The 17821-nt window shown below is 36.5% G+C and overlaps 3 protein-coding genes across 5 annotated transcripts; all 3 read left to right on the forward strand.

Moving 5' to 3' along the window:
- The first annotated feature begins 2142 nt into the window (after positions 1-2142).
- On the forward strand, positions 2143-5456 carry LOC106415482 (auxin response factor 18-like). Its single transcript, XM_013856209.3, has 12 exons — positions 2143-2672; positions 2814-2929; positions 3033-3131; positions 3207-3263; positions 3342-3579; positions 3649-3739; positions 3810-3974; positions 4055-4168; positions 4243-4315; positions 4401-4790; positions 4860-5047; positions 5177-5456. Exons 1-12 carry the CDS (start codon positions 2630-2632, stop codon positions 5289-5291), a joined length of 1689 nt encoding a protein of 562 aa, XP_013711663.1. The 5' UTR covers positions 2143-2629; the 3' UTR covers positions 5292-5456.
- A 233-nt stretch (positions 5457-5689) lies between these two features.
- Positions 5690-8857, forward strand: LOC111208767. The gene is made up of 2 exons (XM_022708203.2): positions 5690-6240; positions 6348-8857. Exons 1-2 carry the CDS (start codon positions 5731-5733, stop codon positions 6390-6392), a joined length of 555 nt encoding a protein of 184 aa, XP_022563924.1. The 5' UTR covers positions 5690-5730; the 3' UTR covers positions 6393-8857.
- A 210-nt stretch (positions 8858-9067) lies between these two features.
- Positions 9068-17805, forward strand: LOC106415484 (dof zinc finger protein DOF3.7). 3 transcript variants are annotated; one of them, XM_013856214.3, is made up of 3 exons: positions 9068-9309; positions 9938-10445; positions 10530-11282. In XM_013856214.3, the coding sequence occupies exons 1-3, from the start codon at positions 9286-9288 to the stop codon at positions 10895-10897; spliced, it is 900 nt and encodes a 299-aa protein (XP_013711668.1). In that variant the 5' UTR covers positions 9068-9285; the 3' UTR covers positions 10898-11282. The 3 variants fall into 3 exon arrangements, with proteins under 3 accessions (XP_013711668.1, XP_013711665.1, XP_013711667.1); XM_013856211.3 differs by having other exon boundaries at positions 9938-11282; XM_013856213.3 differs by lacking the exon at positions 9068-9309 and adding an exon at positions 9375-9646 and having other exon boundaries at positions 9938-17805.
- Positions 17806-17821: the final 16 nt, after the last annotated feature.

The following is a 17821-nucleotide window of genomic DNA, read 5'->3' on the forward strand; positions in this document are numbered from 1 at the left end:
GGCCCTGATGTATCTAATACTGATTCTTGGGATGCCAAGATTCAAGGTACTGAAGGTCCTGATAATAATGAGATCTCAATAAACTATGCCTTGTCTGGGATACAATGGAGCAGAAAGAATGTCGACATTGATGATATATTTTCATACAAGGTAGCACTTGAACTTATGGATTTGAATGAGGATCATGAACCCACGTCTATTTATGAGTGCACTCAACGATCAGATTGGATCAAATGGAAAGAAACTATAAACGTGGAGTTAAACTCTTTAAAGAAGAGAGATGTCTTTGGACCAATAGTCCGGACACCATATGATGTTAAACCAGTCGGCTATAAGTGGGTCTTTGTGAGGAAAAGAAACGAACACGGCAAGGTCGTGAGAAATAAAGCATGGCTTATTGCACAAGGATTCTCACAGAGACCAGGAATCGATTATGAGGAGACATACTCCTCTGTGGTAGATGCTACTACTTTTAGATTCCTGATAAGTCTGGCTATAAGAGAGAAATTAGACTTGTGGTTAATAGATGTTGTAACTGCATACTTATATGGACCACTGGATAATGAGATTTATATGAAAGTACCAGAGGGTATAGAGTTGAAAAACAAATCAAGTACTCGAGAACAATACTGTATAAAGTTGAATAAGTCACTTTATGGATTGAAACAATCAGGCCGAATGTGGTACAATAGGTTAAGTGAGTACCTAGAGAGAGAAGGATACAAAAATGATCTGATCAGCCCTTGTATCTTTATAAAGAAATTCGGCCAGAACTTTGTGATTATAGCAGTGTATGTTGATGATTTAAATATCTTGGGAACCTCTGGAGAGATTTCTCAAACAGTTGAATATCTTAAGAAAAAATTCGAGATGAAAGATCTTGAAAAAAAACAAAGTTTTGTTTGAGATTACAGCTTGAGTACATAAGAGATGGAATCTTTGTGCATCAAATGACATATACAGAAAAGTACTCAAGAGATTCAACATGGCCGAGTCTCGCCCATTATCTAGCCCCATGGTCGTGAGGTCCCTCGGCCTGGACAATGATCTGTTTCGTCCTAAGATGGACGATAAAGATGTCCTTGATCCCGAAGTGCCATATCTCAGTGCCATAGGAACTTTGATGTATCTGGCTAGTCACACGACCATATATATGTTTTGCCGTGAATCTATTGTCTAGATTAAGCTCTTGTCCAACCCAAAGGCACTGAAACGAGATTAAACATGTTCTTCGTTACCTGCAAGGAACGAAAGACTTGGGTTTATTTTATACTAACCAAAACAAAGAAGGTTTAGTTGATTTTGCTGATGCAGGTTATCTTTTGGATCCACACAATACTCGATCACAAACAGGCTATGTTTTCACACATGGTGGAATGGCCATATCATGGCGTTCCATGAAGCAGAAGATCGCGGCCACATCTTCAAACCATTCAGAGATCTTGGTTGTTCATGAGGCCAGCCGCGAGTTATTCAGAACAGAGGGAGTAATACGTGTTGTACTTTTTTTCCTTCATCATAGTTTTGTCCCACTGGGTTTTCCTGGTAAGATTTTAATGAGACAACATCTAAAGGGTATTACAATCCCTGTATGGTTATGGCATCCAAGGGGAAGTGTTATAAATCATATTGTGGATGTCCATAACCGATCCGGTTCATAACCGGCCCAATGCTAGAGAGAGAGAGTCGATCGTGAGGAGAAAGAGAGAGAATCGACATCTTGCCTTTTTCTTATTAGATTATGATTTGTACTCTTTCCATATTTGTATTTTTTTTATTTAAATTTTTCTTTATTCTATAACGGTGTAATTCTCTATATATAAATGACTTATGTTTATGAATAATACATAAAGATAGATACTATTTTCTAGTGTAACAACGTTATTCTTTCTTATACTTTTTGCAGTCTTTAATACACTTTTATTAAATTCGGAAAAAAAACTAAATAAATTATAATATTGGAAACAAAATTCAGTTTCCTTTTTAGAGCTGACATGACAATCTTTTTTACAATTTTTAGAAAATTTCAATATAATGAATATATATAGAGTTTCAACTGAAGTTACAGAGGGTGTAGATGACAGGTTCGCAGAATCTTAACTATTAATAAAGAGTAAGTATATATTTATTTATATATATATAAATATAGTCACATATACATACATACGACGAGAGGGTGAATCTTTTGCATGATACCGTGAGACTTCTTCAACAAAAAAAAAAAAAAAAGGAAGCAGCTTTGGTTTGCTGCAGATCGGGGTTAGGTAGGGAGAAGTAAGCAAAGCTGGAGGAAAAAACGGCGAGAAGTTTGTGATTGCTGAGACAAAACAACACGGAATCTGAGAGAGGAGAAGAGAAAAGATCAGTTTCGTGGCTGAAAGCAAAAGGAGAGAGAGATTAAATATCCAACAGTGTCTGAATGATTTTCTGTAATGAATACGGACGTAACCGTCCGTTGGTGTCCTGAAAAAAAAAAAAGCTAAAAGTTTTTTGCTTTTTATATATTTTTTCTTTCTCCTCTCTCTGTGCTTCTTTCATGAGGGTTAAGCCTAGTGTTTAGCGCGTGAAGGGCTTCTTTTTTTTCCTCTGCTTCTTCTTCTTCTTCTTGTATCTTCATCTAGGTTCTTCAATGGGGAAAGTAGATGGAGATGATTCCAGAAGTTCTTTCCCAAGTGAGTCAAAGTTTCATTTTTTTTTTGTTGTCTTCACCATTGACTCTGTTTTGTTGCTCTGTATTAGCTCAAACTTTACATCTTTTTTCTTCTTATTGTTGTGTCTCTGAAATGTAACTGTTTTGTTTGTTTGATTTTCAGGTTGTTATCAGGATCAGCTGTACACAGAGCTATGGAAAGCTTGTGCAGGTCCATTAGTGGAGGTTCCTCTTGTTGGAGGGAGAGTTTTCTACTTCCCTCAGGGTCACATGGAACAAGTATGTCTTTTTACCAAATTAATTTTTTTCTTTCTAAACTCCAATTCTCTTTCTGAATTGTGTGTGTGTGTGTTTTTTTTTTTTTTTTTTTTTTTTTTTGCAGCTTGTGGCCTCAACTAATCAAGGAATTGAATCAGAGAAAATACCTGATTTTAAACTTCCTCCCAAGATACTCTGCCAAGTTCTTAGTGTGATGCTAAAGGTATAAACTTTGATCATAACCCTTGCTTGTCCTCCCCTTCTTGTGTATTCACCTGAATCTGTTTTTGATGTATAGGCAGAGCATGAAACAGATGAAGTCTACGCTCAGATCACATTAAAACCAGAGGAAGATGTAAGTTCTTTAAAGTTTGAGCCTGTTAATTTGCTGAGAAAGTGATTTTTTTTTTTTTTTTTTTTTTGTTTCTTGCAGCAAAGTGAACCAACAAGTTTTGATCCACCCATTGTTGAACCTGCAAAGCAAATGTTCCACTCCTTTGTAAAGATTCTAACAGCTTCAGACACAAGCACTCATGGAGGGTTCTCTGTTCTTCGTAAACACGCCACTGAATGCTTGCCTGCCTTGGACATGACACAAGCTACTCCTACTCAAGAACTTGTGACTAGAGATCTTCATGGGTTTGAATGGAGGTTTAAGCATATTTTCAGAGGTAATTAACACTAAAATCTTGTAATATATTTTGGACTAAATGAGAAATGAGAGTTGTTGTTTTGTTTAGGACAACCTAGGAGGCATTTGCTTACTACAGGTTGGAGTACATTTGTTTCCTCAAAAAGACTTGTAGCTGGAGATGCTTTTGTATTCTTGAGGTACTATTACTTCTCCTGAAACTTTACTAGTCTTGTTTTAGTTTTAATGAAACTCCTTTTTTGTTCTTAGGGGTGAGAATGGGGATTTGAGAGTTGGAGTGAGGCGTTTAGCTAGGCATCAGAACACGATGCCTGCTTCGGTTATTTCGAGTCAGAGCATGCATTTGGGAGTCCTTGCTACAGCTTCTCATGCTGTAAACACCCAAACAATGTTTCTTGTTTTGTACAAGCCTAGGTGAGGTGGTGTACATGATACTCTTTGCTATATTCAACATAGGACTTTAGATTTAAGATACAAAGTTTGTGTATTTTCAGGATAAGCCAATTCATAGTAGGAGTGAACAAGTATATGGAGGCCATGAAGCATGGTTTCGATCTTGGTACTAGATTCAGAATGAGATTTGAAGGAGAAGAGTCTCCTGAGAGAATGTAAGATTCTTTTTTTTTTTTTTATGATCATTAGTTAACTGTTCTTGATTCTGGATGGTTGAGTTTTCTTTCAGATTTACCGGTACTATTGTGGGAATTGGAGATCTATCTTCACAATGGCCAGCTTCTACATGGAGATCATTACAGGTTCAGTTAACCATTCCATGTTCTTTTACTTAACCATTGCAGCTCCCTACATGTAAACATTCTTTCTTCTTCTTCCTCTGTTTAGGTCCAATGGGATGAGCCAACAACAGTTCAGAGACCAGACAAAGTCTCACCATGGGAGATTGAGCCTTTCTTGCCATCTTCCCCAGTTTCAACACCTGCTCAACAATCACAACCCAAAAGCAAAAGGTCAAAACCCATTGAATCATCAAGTTTGAGCCCAGGTCAAGCTAGTTTCTTAGGCGTCCAAGCTGAGCCTCCTCCTCCTCCTCCTCCTCCTGCGAGTAGTTGCTATAGGTTGTTTGGATTTGATCTCACAAGCAATCCTCCAGCTCCAACACCTCCAGACAAGCAACCGATGGATGCTTGTGAAGCTGCCAAGTGTCAAGACCCCATCACTCCAAGCTCAGTTAATGAGCGAAAGAAGCAACAAACATCAAGGACTCGAACCAAAGTAATCATCTTTAATCATCACTTCATATAAAATATTACAAAGTTCTGAAATGTTGTTTTCTTTAAAAAGGTGCAAATGCAAGGGATAGCCGTTGGTCGTGCGGTAGATTTAACGCTGTTGAAATCATATGATGAACTGATTAAGGAGCTTGAGGAGATGTTTGAGATACAAGGACAGCTTCTTCCTCGAGACAAATGGATCGTTGTTTTCACTGATGATGAAGGTGACATGATGCTTGCTGGGGATGATCCATGGAAGTAAGTAAAATATAATTCTCACAGAGTAGTAGTAAGCCATTTCCGGTTCAGTTAAAATCAATTGAACCGAATTAAACCGGAACTGGTTTGATAATATGATTATTGAATGTTTTTGTTTTTGTGGTGCAGTGAGTTTTGCAAGATGGCGAAGAAGATATTTATATATTCGAGCGATGAGGTTAAGAAAATGACGAGGAGAATGAAGAGTTATTCTTCGTTAGAGAATGAAGTAAGCATGGATTAATAATCTGTCATTATGAAGTGATTAATCGTCATTAGTTGTGAGAGTTTAGCTGTTGTTAATTAATGTTACTCGGAGACCTGGTTTTAGTTAACGTTGGTCGCACAAGGTTCTGTCTCTATAGACTCGAGATTTTCACTCTGTGTATATATAAAGTCTTTCACGGTCTTTGGGCCTTTGGTCATCAAAATGGGCTAATGGGCCGTCTTGTTGTAGATGTAGTTGGGGGTTTTGAGGTGAATTTATTCCGGCTAATCTTCCTCAACAAAAAGAGTATGGTTTGACTTTCAGTTTTATGATAAAGTTTATGGTTGTAATGTCAACAACATCAATAACGTTGTGAATATGAATTTATGATAACTACCTAACGTATATTTAAGAATATATTGGCTTCTTCTTCTTGGAACGATCATAAGCATCAATCAACAAGAACGTTGTGATTATGGGTACTGAAAATGATGAAGAGGATGAAGAAGAGGAGATGATAATAACATCCAAACTTCAACTTGTCTTGGCGGCGAAATCGAGAAAACAACAGTACACTTCATCACCAGTGATAAGCCATCACGTGTCACTATCACTCTTGTCTTCACCTGATGACTTATCACACTCTCGCGCTTCGGTTCCTTTCTCATGGGAAGAAGAACCTGGCAAGCCTAAACAACATACTCTTCTACGAGCTCCTCCTAAATACCCCAAGCGTCTTGATTTGCCTCCGAGGCTGCTTCTTCCTCGTGAAGGTACTAAAACGCCTCTGGCTTGTGATCATCCTCGTTATCTCGCAGCGTTGAAACGGTGGTTCCGGTTGAGGAAAGATCGAGCTGATAATGATAATGACGTGGTGGGACAGTGCAGTTTTGTCGTTTCATCGGAAAATGAAAATGATATGAAGATCACAAGAACAACAAGTCGTCTCCATTGTCTCTATGATGTCGCTAGGTGTTACTTATGGGTAAAGTAACCTTTAGTTTATTTACATTTTATATCTGAAAATGTTGTCCTGTCTTGTCATAAAAATACGTATCACAGAACCATGTTTGTATATTCTATGGTTTTCAGGAAGTTCCATGGAAGAAGAAGAAGTTGAAAAGAGATGACATTTGACGTACGGTTTAAGAGATGATTCGTTCATACATACATTGTCATTACTCATTAGATAAGTCTGATACATCGTTGGATACTTGTCTAGTGGACCAAGTACTTATATGGGTTTTTACAGGCCTGACAACACAGCCCCAATGAAATTAATATCGAATTTTGTGTTAAAACTTTTTCTTGATCGAGCTGGATTCGAATGTATGGTTGTTCAATAGATATATCACATGGAAGAAGATAGCATGTTGAGATAAAGTAACCAAGTTGCTTTGGTCTAGTTGTATAGGAGCTCCAGCTGGAGTGCCCGTCCCTGGATTCGAGCCTTGGCCACTGCGGAATTTACATGTGGGCTGCAGCATCCGAGACCGAAGACCGTTACACGGTGAGTCACATGATGACGCCATGGCAGCGTCTATGCTCACTTCGGTCTCTAGTCTGGACTACCTCGATGGGGCCAGGATACTCGGTTAGCAAAAAAAAAAAAAAAAAAAAAAAAAAGTTGCGATAAAGTACCGTGGGCCATATAGAATGGCCTAATAATGCATAATTAGTGGCTAGGATCATGTGATTCTTTCAGATGTGATCATCATTACATCAAAGCGGTCCAATAAATTATTTTCTCTGTATAAGTTCGGTGGCAACGATTCTTAATACATTTTTTCTATTCAATGTACAAGTTGTACACACATCTGAATGAGCCTAGTTTGCTTCGACCTAGCTAGTGGTGGTAAACCATGTGAGACGTGGTAGGTCGTTTAAGGATGGAGTAAAACGGCAGGCGAGGTGATCAAGCTAGCATCCACAAAACGACACTGGGAATTGAGTGTGAGAGAGAGAGAGAGAGAGAGAGAGAGAGTATTGTGTGGGAGAGGGTGTTTGGTTGGGTTGGAAAGACATGTGTCGACGTCAGTAAGAGAAAGGATTTGATCAAAGAAACAGTCCTTTAGATTTATAAAATGCTAATTATTTCAATCACGCCCTAAAACTAGGGCCCAGCCACTTCCTTTTTGTCGCTTCCTGTCGGTCCTTCTCTGATTCTTCTCCGATCCCTCATCTTCTGAATTATATGCATTGATAACCAAACCTTTTTTTTATCAAGATAACCAATTGTTTTTTTGTTTTGTATTAAGCAATATAACCAATGTGTTTTTTTTTGTATCAACCAATGTGTTTTCTATGAAGCAATATAGCCAAGATTTTCATATGACTATTTTTATTTTCTCTACCTATTGATTGAAATCAATATGAAACCGCTTAATGTATGATGCTCAAATGTAAGTAACTAGTGTGATTTAATAAATTTTGCAACCATCATTGACTACAATAAAGCAGGTTGTATAGCTATGGTTTATTAACACGTGATTTGATATTTTTAGAATGAATGCGGTATTGTTTGTTTAAAAGTTTTTTTTTTTTGAAAAATTGTTTGTTTGAAAGTTTTTTCTGTGTTTCTTATTGGCCTCGATTTTCAGTTTATGTGCTTTTTACAAACTTTTATTCTAATTATCTGATTAGCGCGACATTTTTTTATTGCTTTTACGATTTAAGAATATGATCATGATAACTTTATTTGCCATGTGTGGTATAATAAAGAAGAACACTTGATATAAGGGGTGAAATTTTCGTGACATATTCCTAGAAATAACATAATAAAATAAAATAAAGTATTACGTCCGAAGAATAATCCATAATCCCTAATTACAGTCAACATATATATAGTATTTTATATAAAGCTTAAGCGAAAAACCATATGTGCTTTATGGACCATGTTAAGTCTGATATTTATTACAAATTAATCACGTTAATAAGAATTTCAAGTTCACCACCGAATTTCGCCACCTAATCTACACATACTTAATAAATCAATTAAGAGATTATAAGATCTATTTTAAACGTCAATTATATACATGTAAAGATGATATAACGTATAACGTGTCTGGGTTTTGAAATTGACGGATCGTAAGCTAAATAGATAATTTAAAATCCCAAAATGGATGGGCGGGAATAGTATACAACTCATAATTCCACTGACGCTTTGTATTGAAATAAGAGTAATCAGCATGAATATAAAGATATATAACAATAATATTCGCCTTCTATATTTATAAATAGTATAACTACGAAATATACTATCACAACAATCCATCCACAACAAAAGAGAACTTTATATATTTTTATATACTCAATATTGCAATATATGAAATTATGAATTATGTTTCAGCTCAAATTAACGCAAATTAAAACACGAGATGTTGAGACTTGAGAGCTATTGTATTTTTTGGTTAAATTGAGATTTCACTAAAACATGAGAGTTTTGACCACCGCCTAGGGAGAATTAAGTATGTACCATGGGACATGGATCATATGAGAAGCTGAAACGTAAAAAAAAAACACGACCAACAAGTTAGTCAAAACAGTGGTAAAACTATAATATTCAAGTAGAGGTAAATTTGGGGATATATGCAAACTCATCATGCTCATCCGAAATTTACTTGAATATTTGAACTTCATGATAAAAAGAATATGATCACTGATTTTATTGAGCCAACCAATTAGATAATTATACAAATTAAGCCTATTTTTCCTTTTGAAAATATATAAAGAGGGACCAGAAAAGAACTAGAGAGGGAGGCCATGAGACATTATTATCACTAGTCAAAAACAACAAACCCTTCTTTTGCTTTTTAATATTAAATATTAAATTTTAATTTTGCAGGTTTCTTCTCTTCTTCTTCCTACCTCTTGGCTGCTTTCTTTCATCATCCATAAAGTGAAAGCTCACGCATAGAGCCATACCGTCCCAAAAAAGAAGAAGAAGCAAAAGTCCAAAAAAACACTCTCCAAAACATTCTCTCTTTGCTCTTTACTCTCTCTCTCTCTGCCTTTCTCTTTGTCAAAGTTCATGGATGCTACGAAGTGGACACAGGTACGTCAAAAAGATCTCTCTTTGCTATAACTGTTTGTTTCTTCTTCTTTAACTCTCTCCATCTCTCTCTATATATATTTATATCCATACTGAACTTAGTCACATACATAACAATTTCTTATGCTGCTTCTTGTAGTTATATATACGTCTAGTCTCATAAAGAGAGATATGTCTATATGTATGTTTTCTTTATTTGGATTTGTTTTTACATATGAGTATTTGCATGGGAGATTATCCGTTTCAGAACTTTCGAAAGGAGTTAAAGAAACTTTTGTTCTCTACAAGTTCACCTTTTTATGTGATTAATTATAGATTTTGATTACTAATGGATAAAAAGGTATGATTTGTTATTTACCTTTTGTTCTTGGTGCTCAGGTCTTACCAAATTGTTTTTCTATACGGTGCTTTAGTTTTCCTTTTCAGAATTAATTTTCCTTTAAAGCACCGACGATATAACCACAAAAACCCTAATTTTTTTCTTTGAGCTTAATTATTACCCAAATTTTACTTAATTATCACCAAACCCTAATCTTGGCGAGCTTCAGGACTCGGTTTTGCAATTGTTATTATTGTTCTATTTGACATGGCTTGTGATTCATTAGATCTTTATATATCTTAATTATTATAGGGTTTTCAAGAAATGATAAACGTAAAACCAATGGATCAAATGATTTCAAACACCAACAACAGCACATCGCAACAACAGCAACCAACATTCATCGCCACCACATCAAGGCCAAACGCCACCGTAGCGAACGGCGGCTCCGGCGGAAACAACAACAATACGGCTACTACGATGGAAACTAGAAAGGCCAGACCACAAGAGAAAGTAAACTGTCCAAGATGTAACTCAACGAATACGAAGTTCTGTTATTACAACAACTACAGTCTCACGCAACCAAGATACTTCTGCAAAGGTTGTCGAAGGTATTGGACCGAAGGTGGCTCTCTACGCAACGTCCCTGTTGGAGGCAGCTCAAGAAAGAACAAGAGATCCTCAACACCTTTAGCTTCACATTCCAACCCCAAGCTTCCAGATCTAAACCCACCGATTCTTTTCTCAAGCCAAATCCCTAACAAGTCGTCAAAAGATCTCAACTTGTTGTCTTTCCCGGTCATGCAAGATCATCATCATGGTATGTCTCAGTTTCTTCATATGCCAAAGATCGAGAACAACAATACATCATCTTCAATCTATGCTTCATCATCTCCTGTCTCAGCTCTAGAGCTTCTAAGATCTAATGGAGTCTCTTCGAGAGGAATGAACACGTTCTTGCCTGGTCAAATGATGGATTCAAACTCAGTCCTTTACTCATCTTTAGGGTTTCCAACAATGGTTGATTACAAACAGAGTAACAATAACCTTTCGTTCTCCATTGATCATCATCAAGGGATTGGAAACAACACCATCAACAGTAACCAAAGAGCTGAAGATAATAATCATGCTGATGACATGAATGGAGCAAGTAGGGTTTTGTTCCCTTTTTCAGACATGAAAGAGCTTTCGAGCACAACTCAAGACAAGAGCCATGGTAATAATACATACTGGAGTGGGATGTTCACTAATACAGGAGGATCTTCGTGGTGAAAAAGGTTAAAAAGAGATCATGAAATTATTGTTATCTCTTCTCTTTTTCACCTTTTTAACTCCTTATTTATTATATTTTTACTTTGATGATCTTTTGTTCTTTCTCACATGGGGTACTTTAGTTAAAGTTGTCAGGACTTAGTCTACAGATAGTCCTTTCTATTCCTTCTTTCGGGTGTTGTTCTTTTTAAATAGTATTAGTGTGTGATGATAATTTTCTTTAGTACTGAGGAGTGAGTGCTGAGGGATATCATACGAGGGTAGAAGAATAAGTGAATATAAGTGCATTGTGTGTAACCAGTGAGATCTGTATTCATCATTTCTTCTATTTGCAGAAGTATTTGTGTAATTCACTCGTCTTTATTTTTAATCAGTTTGATATATATTTAAGTGGTGTAAACATGTTTGGTACATTTTTATTCCGGTTGAGTGAATACTGCATATAAGTTTCATATTTACTAGCTATCTAATATAGTCACTGCTATAATAACAATTCATCACTTAATATATAGTCACTGTTATAATAACAATTCATCAATAACGCGTTTGCTTAGATGGATAGCAGCAGCAACGAGTGACTGCATGGATGGAACCATGCACTAAGCTAAAATATAATAGAAGGCGACCAAAAATATGATTGTGGTAGTGTTCTCTTTGTCATTGCGAATGCTAGCAACAATTCTATTAGCTGTTTTTGTTTTGTTACCGACGAAATATGTATGCAAGTGATTCGATGTATCGCAAAGAGTGATAGAACACATGTATGAACCATGGGGAAAATATAACTGAAATTTTTATCTCTTTTTTACATAGGTTCTAAACGGTACCTAATAGTGGCAACATATACATAGTAAAAATAATTGAGTATGCTGATATTCGTATTTGAAATTAATAATCAACGTATCAAGTTTAAACTTTAAAATTATTTGATGGTAACCCAGAACTCATTGCATGTGAACGGAATTACTTTTCTCAGAATTTTCAGCTTTTTCAGTTTATATAATTCACAATTATTACCTTCTAGACAACTACTCCCATACTAGTAAATTAGTTGGAGTAATTAATATATAAAATGCGCCCGCCCATACTAGTAAATTCCATCAAAATTATGTGTTATTTTTGTTTCTCCAGTAATTTGTGTGTTGTCAAATAGTCACAATCCAGTAGATATACCATTTGCAGCGCAAAACTTAAGTCTCAGTAATACAATATAGTCTTCTCACTTCTCAGTTCAGAATTTATATAACGGGTGATTTGATCCAAAAAGAAAAATTAATATTACGGGTGGTAAAAATAAAGAAAATATTATTGGAATGATTATCCACGAAGAGTCATGATTGTCGAATCCCAAAGCATCACATTTTGGAAAAACATTTATATTCATAGCGCTCTTCGGCTTTTTTTGACTTTTGTGTCCGTGCATGAACTGAGCAATGTTTTATCCTTTTTAACGGAAATTCATTACTACACCTTCTAATATATGAGAGCTTCTAGGAGTATTTAAAAAAAAAAAAAAAAAATTCCTGAAACGAGAGTTATTTATTCTTCTTTGAATAGAGAATTATTAAGAATTTAAAACAAGAAGTTTCAAGCTGGATTTCATTTCAAAACACTTTTTTTTTTCTTGTCTCTTCCCAAATCAGCCGTCAAATCCTAGTTTCAAAACTCGATCTACTTGCTTGAGGAGGCTGAACGGCACCAATCGCTGTCGGTCTCCTCCCCCACCGGTCCGTGTTCCGATCTAACCACAACCACCGTCTTTTTCGACCGCCGTTGCTGCTTCTTTGTCTTCGTGTCTCTGGATCTCTGCCACAACAGTCCTAAACGGAGGCGGAGGTGCGTGCCTCTCCTCTCTGGAGCGCAGACGAGGCTGTAACAGGTCGAGAAACCCGGTGTACTTGTTCTTTGCCTTCATCGACTGTTAGCGTCAGATCTGGGTCAGTTCTGAACCCAAGACTAGGCGTTTGTTCGGGAGTGTCGCGGCCTCCTTTCTTCCTCCTTCGTCTTGCCTCCTGATAGTCCCGTGAAGTGTGAAATCTCAAGGCTTATAGAGCCTCTCCTCAGGGAATCTTTCTTCTGAGAGCGACGGAATGGTGGTTCACCGTTGAGAGCCTCTTCCTCTAGCATCTAGTATCAGCTACCATGCCTCTTCCTCTGTTTGGCTTGTGCTCTCCCCTCTGTATTTGAAAGTTTGATGCTTAGGATCTTTGAGGACAAATCCGGTGTATCCCTTCATAGTCTTGGAGTTGGAGCCTCGTCTGGGTGGTTTTTGCATTTTTAGAGAAGTCTTCTGACTCCTCCTGCTCTTCATCCTAATTGCAAGCTCTGGGTGGTTTCCTTCTGATAGCTTCGAAGTCTTCGCTATCTTCTGAGTTTTCTATGTGTCGCGTAGCCGGTTTTCGGGGAGCATTGTACCGCCTCTGCTTGACTGTGGTTCACCTCCTGTGTTTCACTGAAGTGTCGATTTCCCTGTCTCATCCGGAAGAGATCTACCCGAGAGGCTTTTGGTGAAGGTTTCAATGAAGTCCCCCCTCAGCTAGCATCGGAGCGGATTGCCAGGCCCTCTGTCGTCGCAGCTTTAGAGACCTTCGGGTTCGTCTTCAGCAAACCATCTCCGCTAAGCCTACTCCTCGGTACCTGTTGACTTTGTCTAGGTTTTTGGAAGTGCTTGTTAGGAACTTAACAGTTGATGCTTGTTGCTTTCTTGTATTTCTAAGGTTTGTTCCCATTTACAATTTTAGTTCTTAGATGGATGTAATAGGTTTTTTTAACTTTTTTGCGGCCTATTGCATCAGATCAGCTTTCGAGCAGATGGGATTGCAACTCTTTATAATCAAACTATCATTATCCTGTTAATGACATTTACCATTTAGAAAAAAAAAAAAGTTTCAAGCTGGGAATTAACTCACTAACATTTTTAAAAAATTAAGCCTATACGTTAACCTGCTCCAACTAATAGCCGTTTATAACATTCATTAACTTAATACTCCGTTTGAAGTATGCGTGGATCTGTAAAATATGGTCATATTAATGAATCATCATCATTTGTAGTTAAAGGTAATTAAATCCCTTGAAGCAAACACCCACTAAGACCGAGAGACGACAACAAGCTTTTCTTCAATTCTCGTTATTACCAGTTTCAATGCGATGTCACATTCCACTCGACATTTTCATTATCTTAATTATTAGTATAAAATAATAATAATCAGACCGTACCCTTCACGTTCATCCACCTAATCCGCTTTTTAATTTTCCAATTAGATGAAAGTGACCTTTCTAATTGATCCATGATAAATGTGTATACACATTTAACGTTGGTAATTTCAGAAATCGCAGTATTATTTACTATCATAAACTTCACTGTATAAACTACATTTCAGACAATTTAAAATTTAACTCGGTAAAGGTTACCATAACCCGTACACCAATAAATTAAGTTCTTTTCTATTGCATATATCTTCTAAATTATAAACCATTTGGGGAAGCTACACATATTTTCGACAACTTGCTATGTTTAAAGGAATGTTTTAATTTATTTTTAATATGATGAAAACAATTAAAATGATATGTATCAGATATTTATTAATTTAAAATAAATATACTAAGTATACTTTTGTCGGAATAGTATAAGATAAATGTGAGTATGAACACATGATGATTAGTAGCTGGCTTGAAATGCGGAAGTAGATGCCCACTTTATAGTGCCCGCCAACCAAACATGATTTTTCATTGGGTCTGTGTTGTTTTGATTATTTAATTACTGACTATATTTGAATACTACTCGTAATTACATTTAAGTATATAGGATAAAATCAAACGCGATATTCTCGTAGTCTATAACAGATCTAGATTTATCTGCGCATGGTCGCTTTATTCAAAATAATCGAGAAAAAAATAGCGCAACGGATCCATCGAGTCAACTATATTTTATTTTAAATACAGAAAGCTGTTATCTTCAGGCCAAAGAAATCGAAGGAATAAAAGGACCTGTCTCGAAGATAAAGATGAATCTACATCACATAATATACCACTGGACATGTAATAAAAGGTGACGCACTGATTCTTTCTCTCTTTAACTGATCATCAACTTCATATTTAAATTCTGGGAGTACATGATTTCACCATAAGTGATTTAACCACACTTATAGACAAAGTTCTCTAACTTCACAAAAGAATCACTAGATGGATCTTAAGCTACCTGAACTGAACTTTGCTGTAATTTCAACCCAATGAGCACAAACTCTCTCTAAACCAGAGAAAATTATCTCTTAAACCACCTACTTAGACCACAATGAGAGAAAACAATGAAACCCAACATAGCTAAAACTAATCTCGAGTCAATAACATCTCAAGCATTTGTCTCCAGAAGATGAGCATGCCGCACACAACTAAATGTGACGCACTGATTCTTAGTCGTCTAAAATATACTACAAATGACTGTTTTTAGTTAGGAAAAATTAATAACATAATTTCTTAACTTTTGAAAATAAGCTAAAAATATTAACTCACAGACATATCATTTTAATCATCAATTTCTAATCAAACAAAGATAAATCTCATACCAGCCATTTTAATTCTACTAAAATTAGCATAATTACTTAGTATTTAGCGGTATAACAAAGTTAAAATGGCTTACTAGCTCAATACAAAAATGATTTTTTTTTTTGGGGATTTCAGTTCAAATGTTAGAGATAAAACTTGTTTATTTAAAAATGACTTAACTGGAATTTGTAATTTTTAAGTTTGTGGTATTAGTCATTGGACCTAGAAATCATTTGAGATTTCTATGGTTACCAAAAAGAAATATAATTTTTCATCTCGAATAAAATGTCGTATTTAAGCATATATGTTAAAATAAACATAGAAATATTATTTTTACAAATGAATCAAAACTAAAAAAATTGTTTAACAAAAAAACTTAGGAAAATTCTCTTAAATATCAATTTTTAAGTTTTTGTCACAAAAATAGCTTTCAAAGAAGAAAATGACCAAAATAACTCTTTTTATTTTAAAATTTTTAATATTTATTTTTTATTTTTAAAATTTAAAACTCTATCCCCAAAACTCCACCCTTTAATTCTAAACTATAAGTATAAATTAGTTAAAGCTAAGGTGAAAATGTAATTTTATCTTTTAATAAAACTTATTTTAGTCATTTTTTTTATTAAAAACTAAATAAATTAAAAAGGGTTATTCTATGGAATTTCTCAAAAACTTAATTAGAAACACAAATATAATATAAATTCAGACATTACATAAAAATAAATGTGTTTAAACTCAAAACAATTTTAAACACAAACATAAAAGTTAAAATTAAAACCTTAAACATGTTATCGTTAGAAGCATAAATCATTGATATTACCCGATAAAATAAAGCAAATGAAAAACGACGGAGAAGCCAAATCGCAACATCAAACAGCCATACACGTCAGATACCATGGATAAATTCACGTTTAGATTTAAAAAAAAAAACCTTTTCTCTGTCTCTCTCGAACAGAAGAAGAACTCCCACGAAAGAATAAAATTTACCTCTTCGGAATAAAATTCTCAGTTTTAGAGAAACGAATCCGGTTCTCTCCTCTGCCATGATGCAACAATGGATCTGACACGCACCTTCTCTGATCAACGAACCGTTCCTCTCTCGAATCATCCGCTCACCCTTCCTAATTTACCTCTTCAACACTTAACTCACAACTACTGGGCTTCAATTGGGCCGTGGGTTTTTCTTTCTGTTAGGTTCTTTTCACTATGAGTTTTGGGAATTTGGCTGTGCCCTGAACTAAAGCACTTTGCTTGTAAACATTTTATTTTTTTCCTGCATTTTAATTTGAAATCCTAAGTTACAAAAAAAAAAAAAAAAACTCCCACGAAAGAACGGTTAGCTCCGGCCGTCGCCTCGACGTCGCCGGAGGCGTTCCCCTCCTTCCTTTAATCTCGTTTTCTCTTTGCTTTCTTCTTCCCCGTTTCCCCTCGATCGATATGCATGCTACTTTGTGCTTGTCGAGGCCTCAACCGGAGCTCCTTCGTGGCCGACGGTGACTGTGCCTGGCTTCCTATGGAGTGGTGGCGAGACTCATGGCAGGAGGTGGAGATGGGAGTCGGCTTTTAGGATTAAAGTTTCTGTCAGATTTGGTTTTCCTTTTTATAGATATACGGCGGAGGCTTCGTGACGGCTGCGCGTGGAGAGGTGAGACGGCTCCTCCACCATGGATCTATCTCCCTCTCGGGCGGTGAGACTGCGGCATAAGAGGTTCGATCTTTAGTTCTCGGAGACGACGTACTGCAAGGATCCTTGAAGACGGAGTGGTCAACTGCAAGAAAGGTCTTTGGTGGCATTGCACGGCAGAGCCCTATTTCCCAGTGCCGGTGACGGTCTTGTGGTCGTCTCGGTGGTACGGCTCCACACCTCCTGAAGCTGTGATTTGGTTGTGCCGAACTCGTTGCAGTCTTTAAAGCCCGCTTTTCATTCCGGGTCGTGGTGCTTGGTTTTAGGCTATGGATCGTGACAGGATTGCTTGAGGTGGTGGGGTTAAGCCGGATTGCGCCTTCAATGAGGGTACTATTGGTCACGGGCTGAATTCTGATTTTTAGTAGACCAAGGGTTTAGTTCGAAATTAGAACCGGTTTAGTGTCATGGTCCTCTAGTTTAATCTCTGTTATCGTATCCTATGGTCAAAATTAGGGTTTAAGGTGAGGTTTTTCTCGTCTTGGGATAAACACGTTCTCGCAGTGGTGAAAAATGCAGCAATGTATTCTAGGTTGCGCTGGTTCCGAGTGAAAAATCACCTAGTAAGTGTTCCAGAGTGTTGCTAAGATGCATTGTTGTAGGTGTGGTTAAACTGGTGTGGCCAAATGCTTTGTACCTATATATTGGTTGAGATAAAAAAAAAAAAACAGCCATTCACGTCTGTTACTGTCCAATCT

The sequence above is a fragment of the Brassica napus genome, chromosome C8 (assembly GCF_020379485.1).
Source record: "Brassica napus cultivar Da-Ae chromosome C8, Da-Ae, whole genome shotgun sequence".
NCBI lineage: Eukaryota > Viridiplantae > Streptophyta > Magnoliopsida > Brassicales > Brassicaceae > Brassica > Brassica napus.

Bases quoted from the DNA above. Each gene is read 5' to 3' on its own strand.
- LOC106415482 (XM_013856209.3), top strand. From the start codon at position 2,630: ATGGGGAAAGTAGATGGAGATGATTCCAGAAGTTCTTTCCCAA. The intron at 3,975-4,054 runs GTGAGGTGGTGT...GTGTATTTTCAG, and splicing joins CTTGTTTTGTACAAGCCTAG to GATAAGCCAATTCATAGTAG. The intron at 4,316-4,400 runs GTTCAGTTAACC...TCCTCTGTTTAG, and splicing joins CTACATGGAGATCATTACAG to GTCCAATGGGATGAGCCAAC.
- LOC111208767 (XM_022708203.2), top strand. From the start codon at position 5,731: ATGGGTACTGAAAATGATGAAGAGGATGAAGAAGAGGAGATGATAATA. The intron at 6,241-6,347 runs GTAAAGTAACCT...TATGGTTTTCAG, and splicing joins TCGCTAGGTGTTACTTATGG to GAAGTTCCATGGAAGAAGAA.
- LOC106415484 (XM_013856211.3), top strand. From the start codon at position 9,286: ATGGATGCTACGAAGTGGACACAG. The intron at 9,310-9,937 runs GTACGTCAAAAA...TAATTATTATAG, and splicing joins ATGCTACGAAGTGGACACAG to GGTTTTCAAGAAATGATAAA.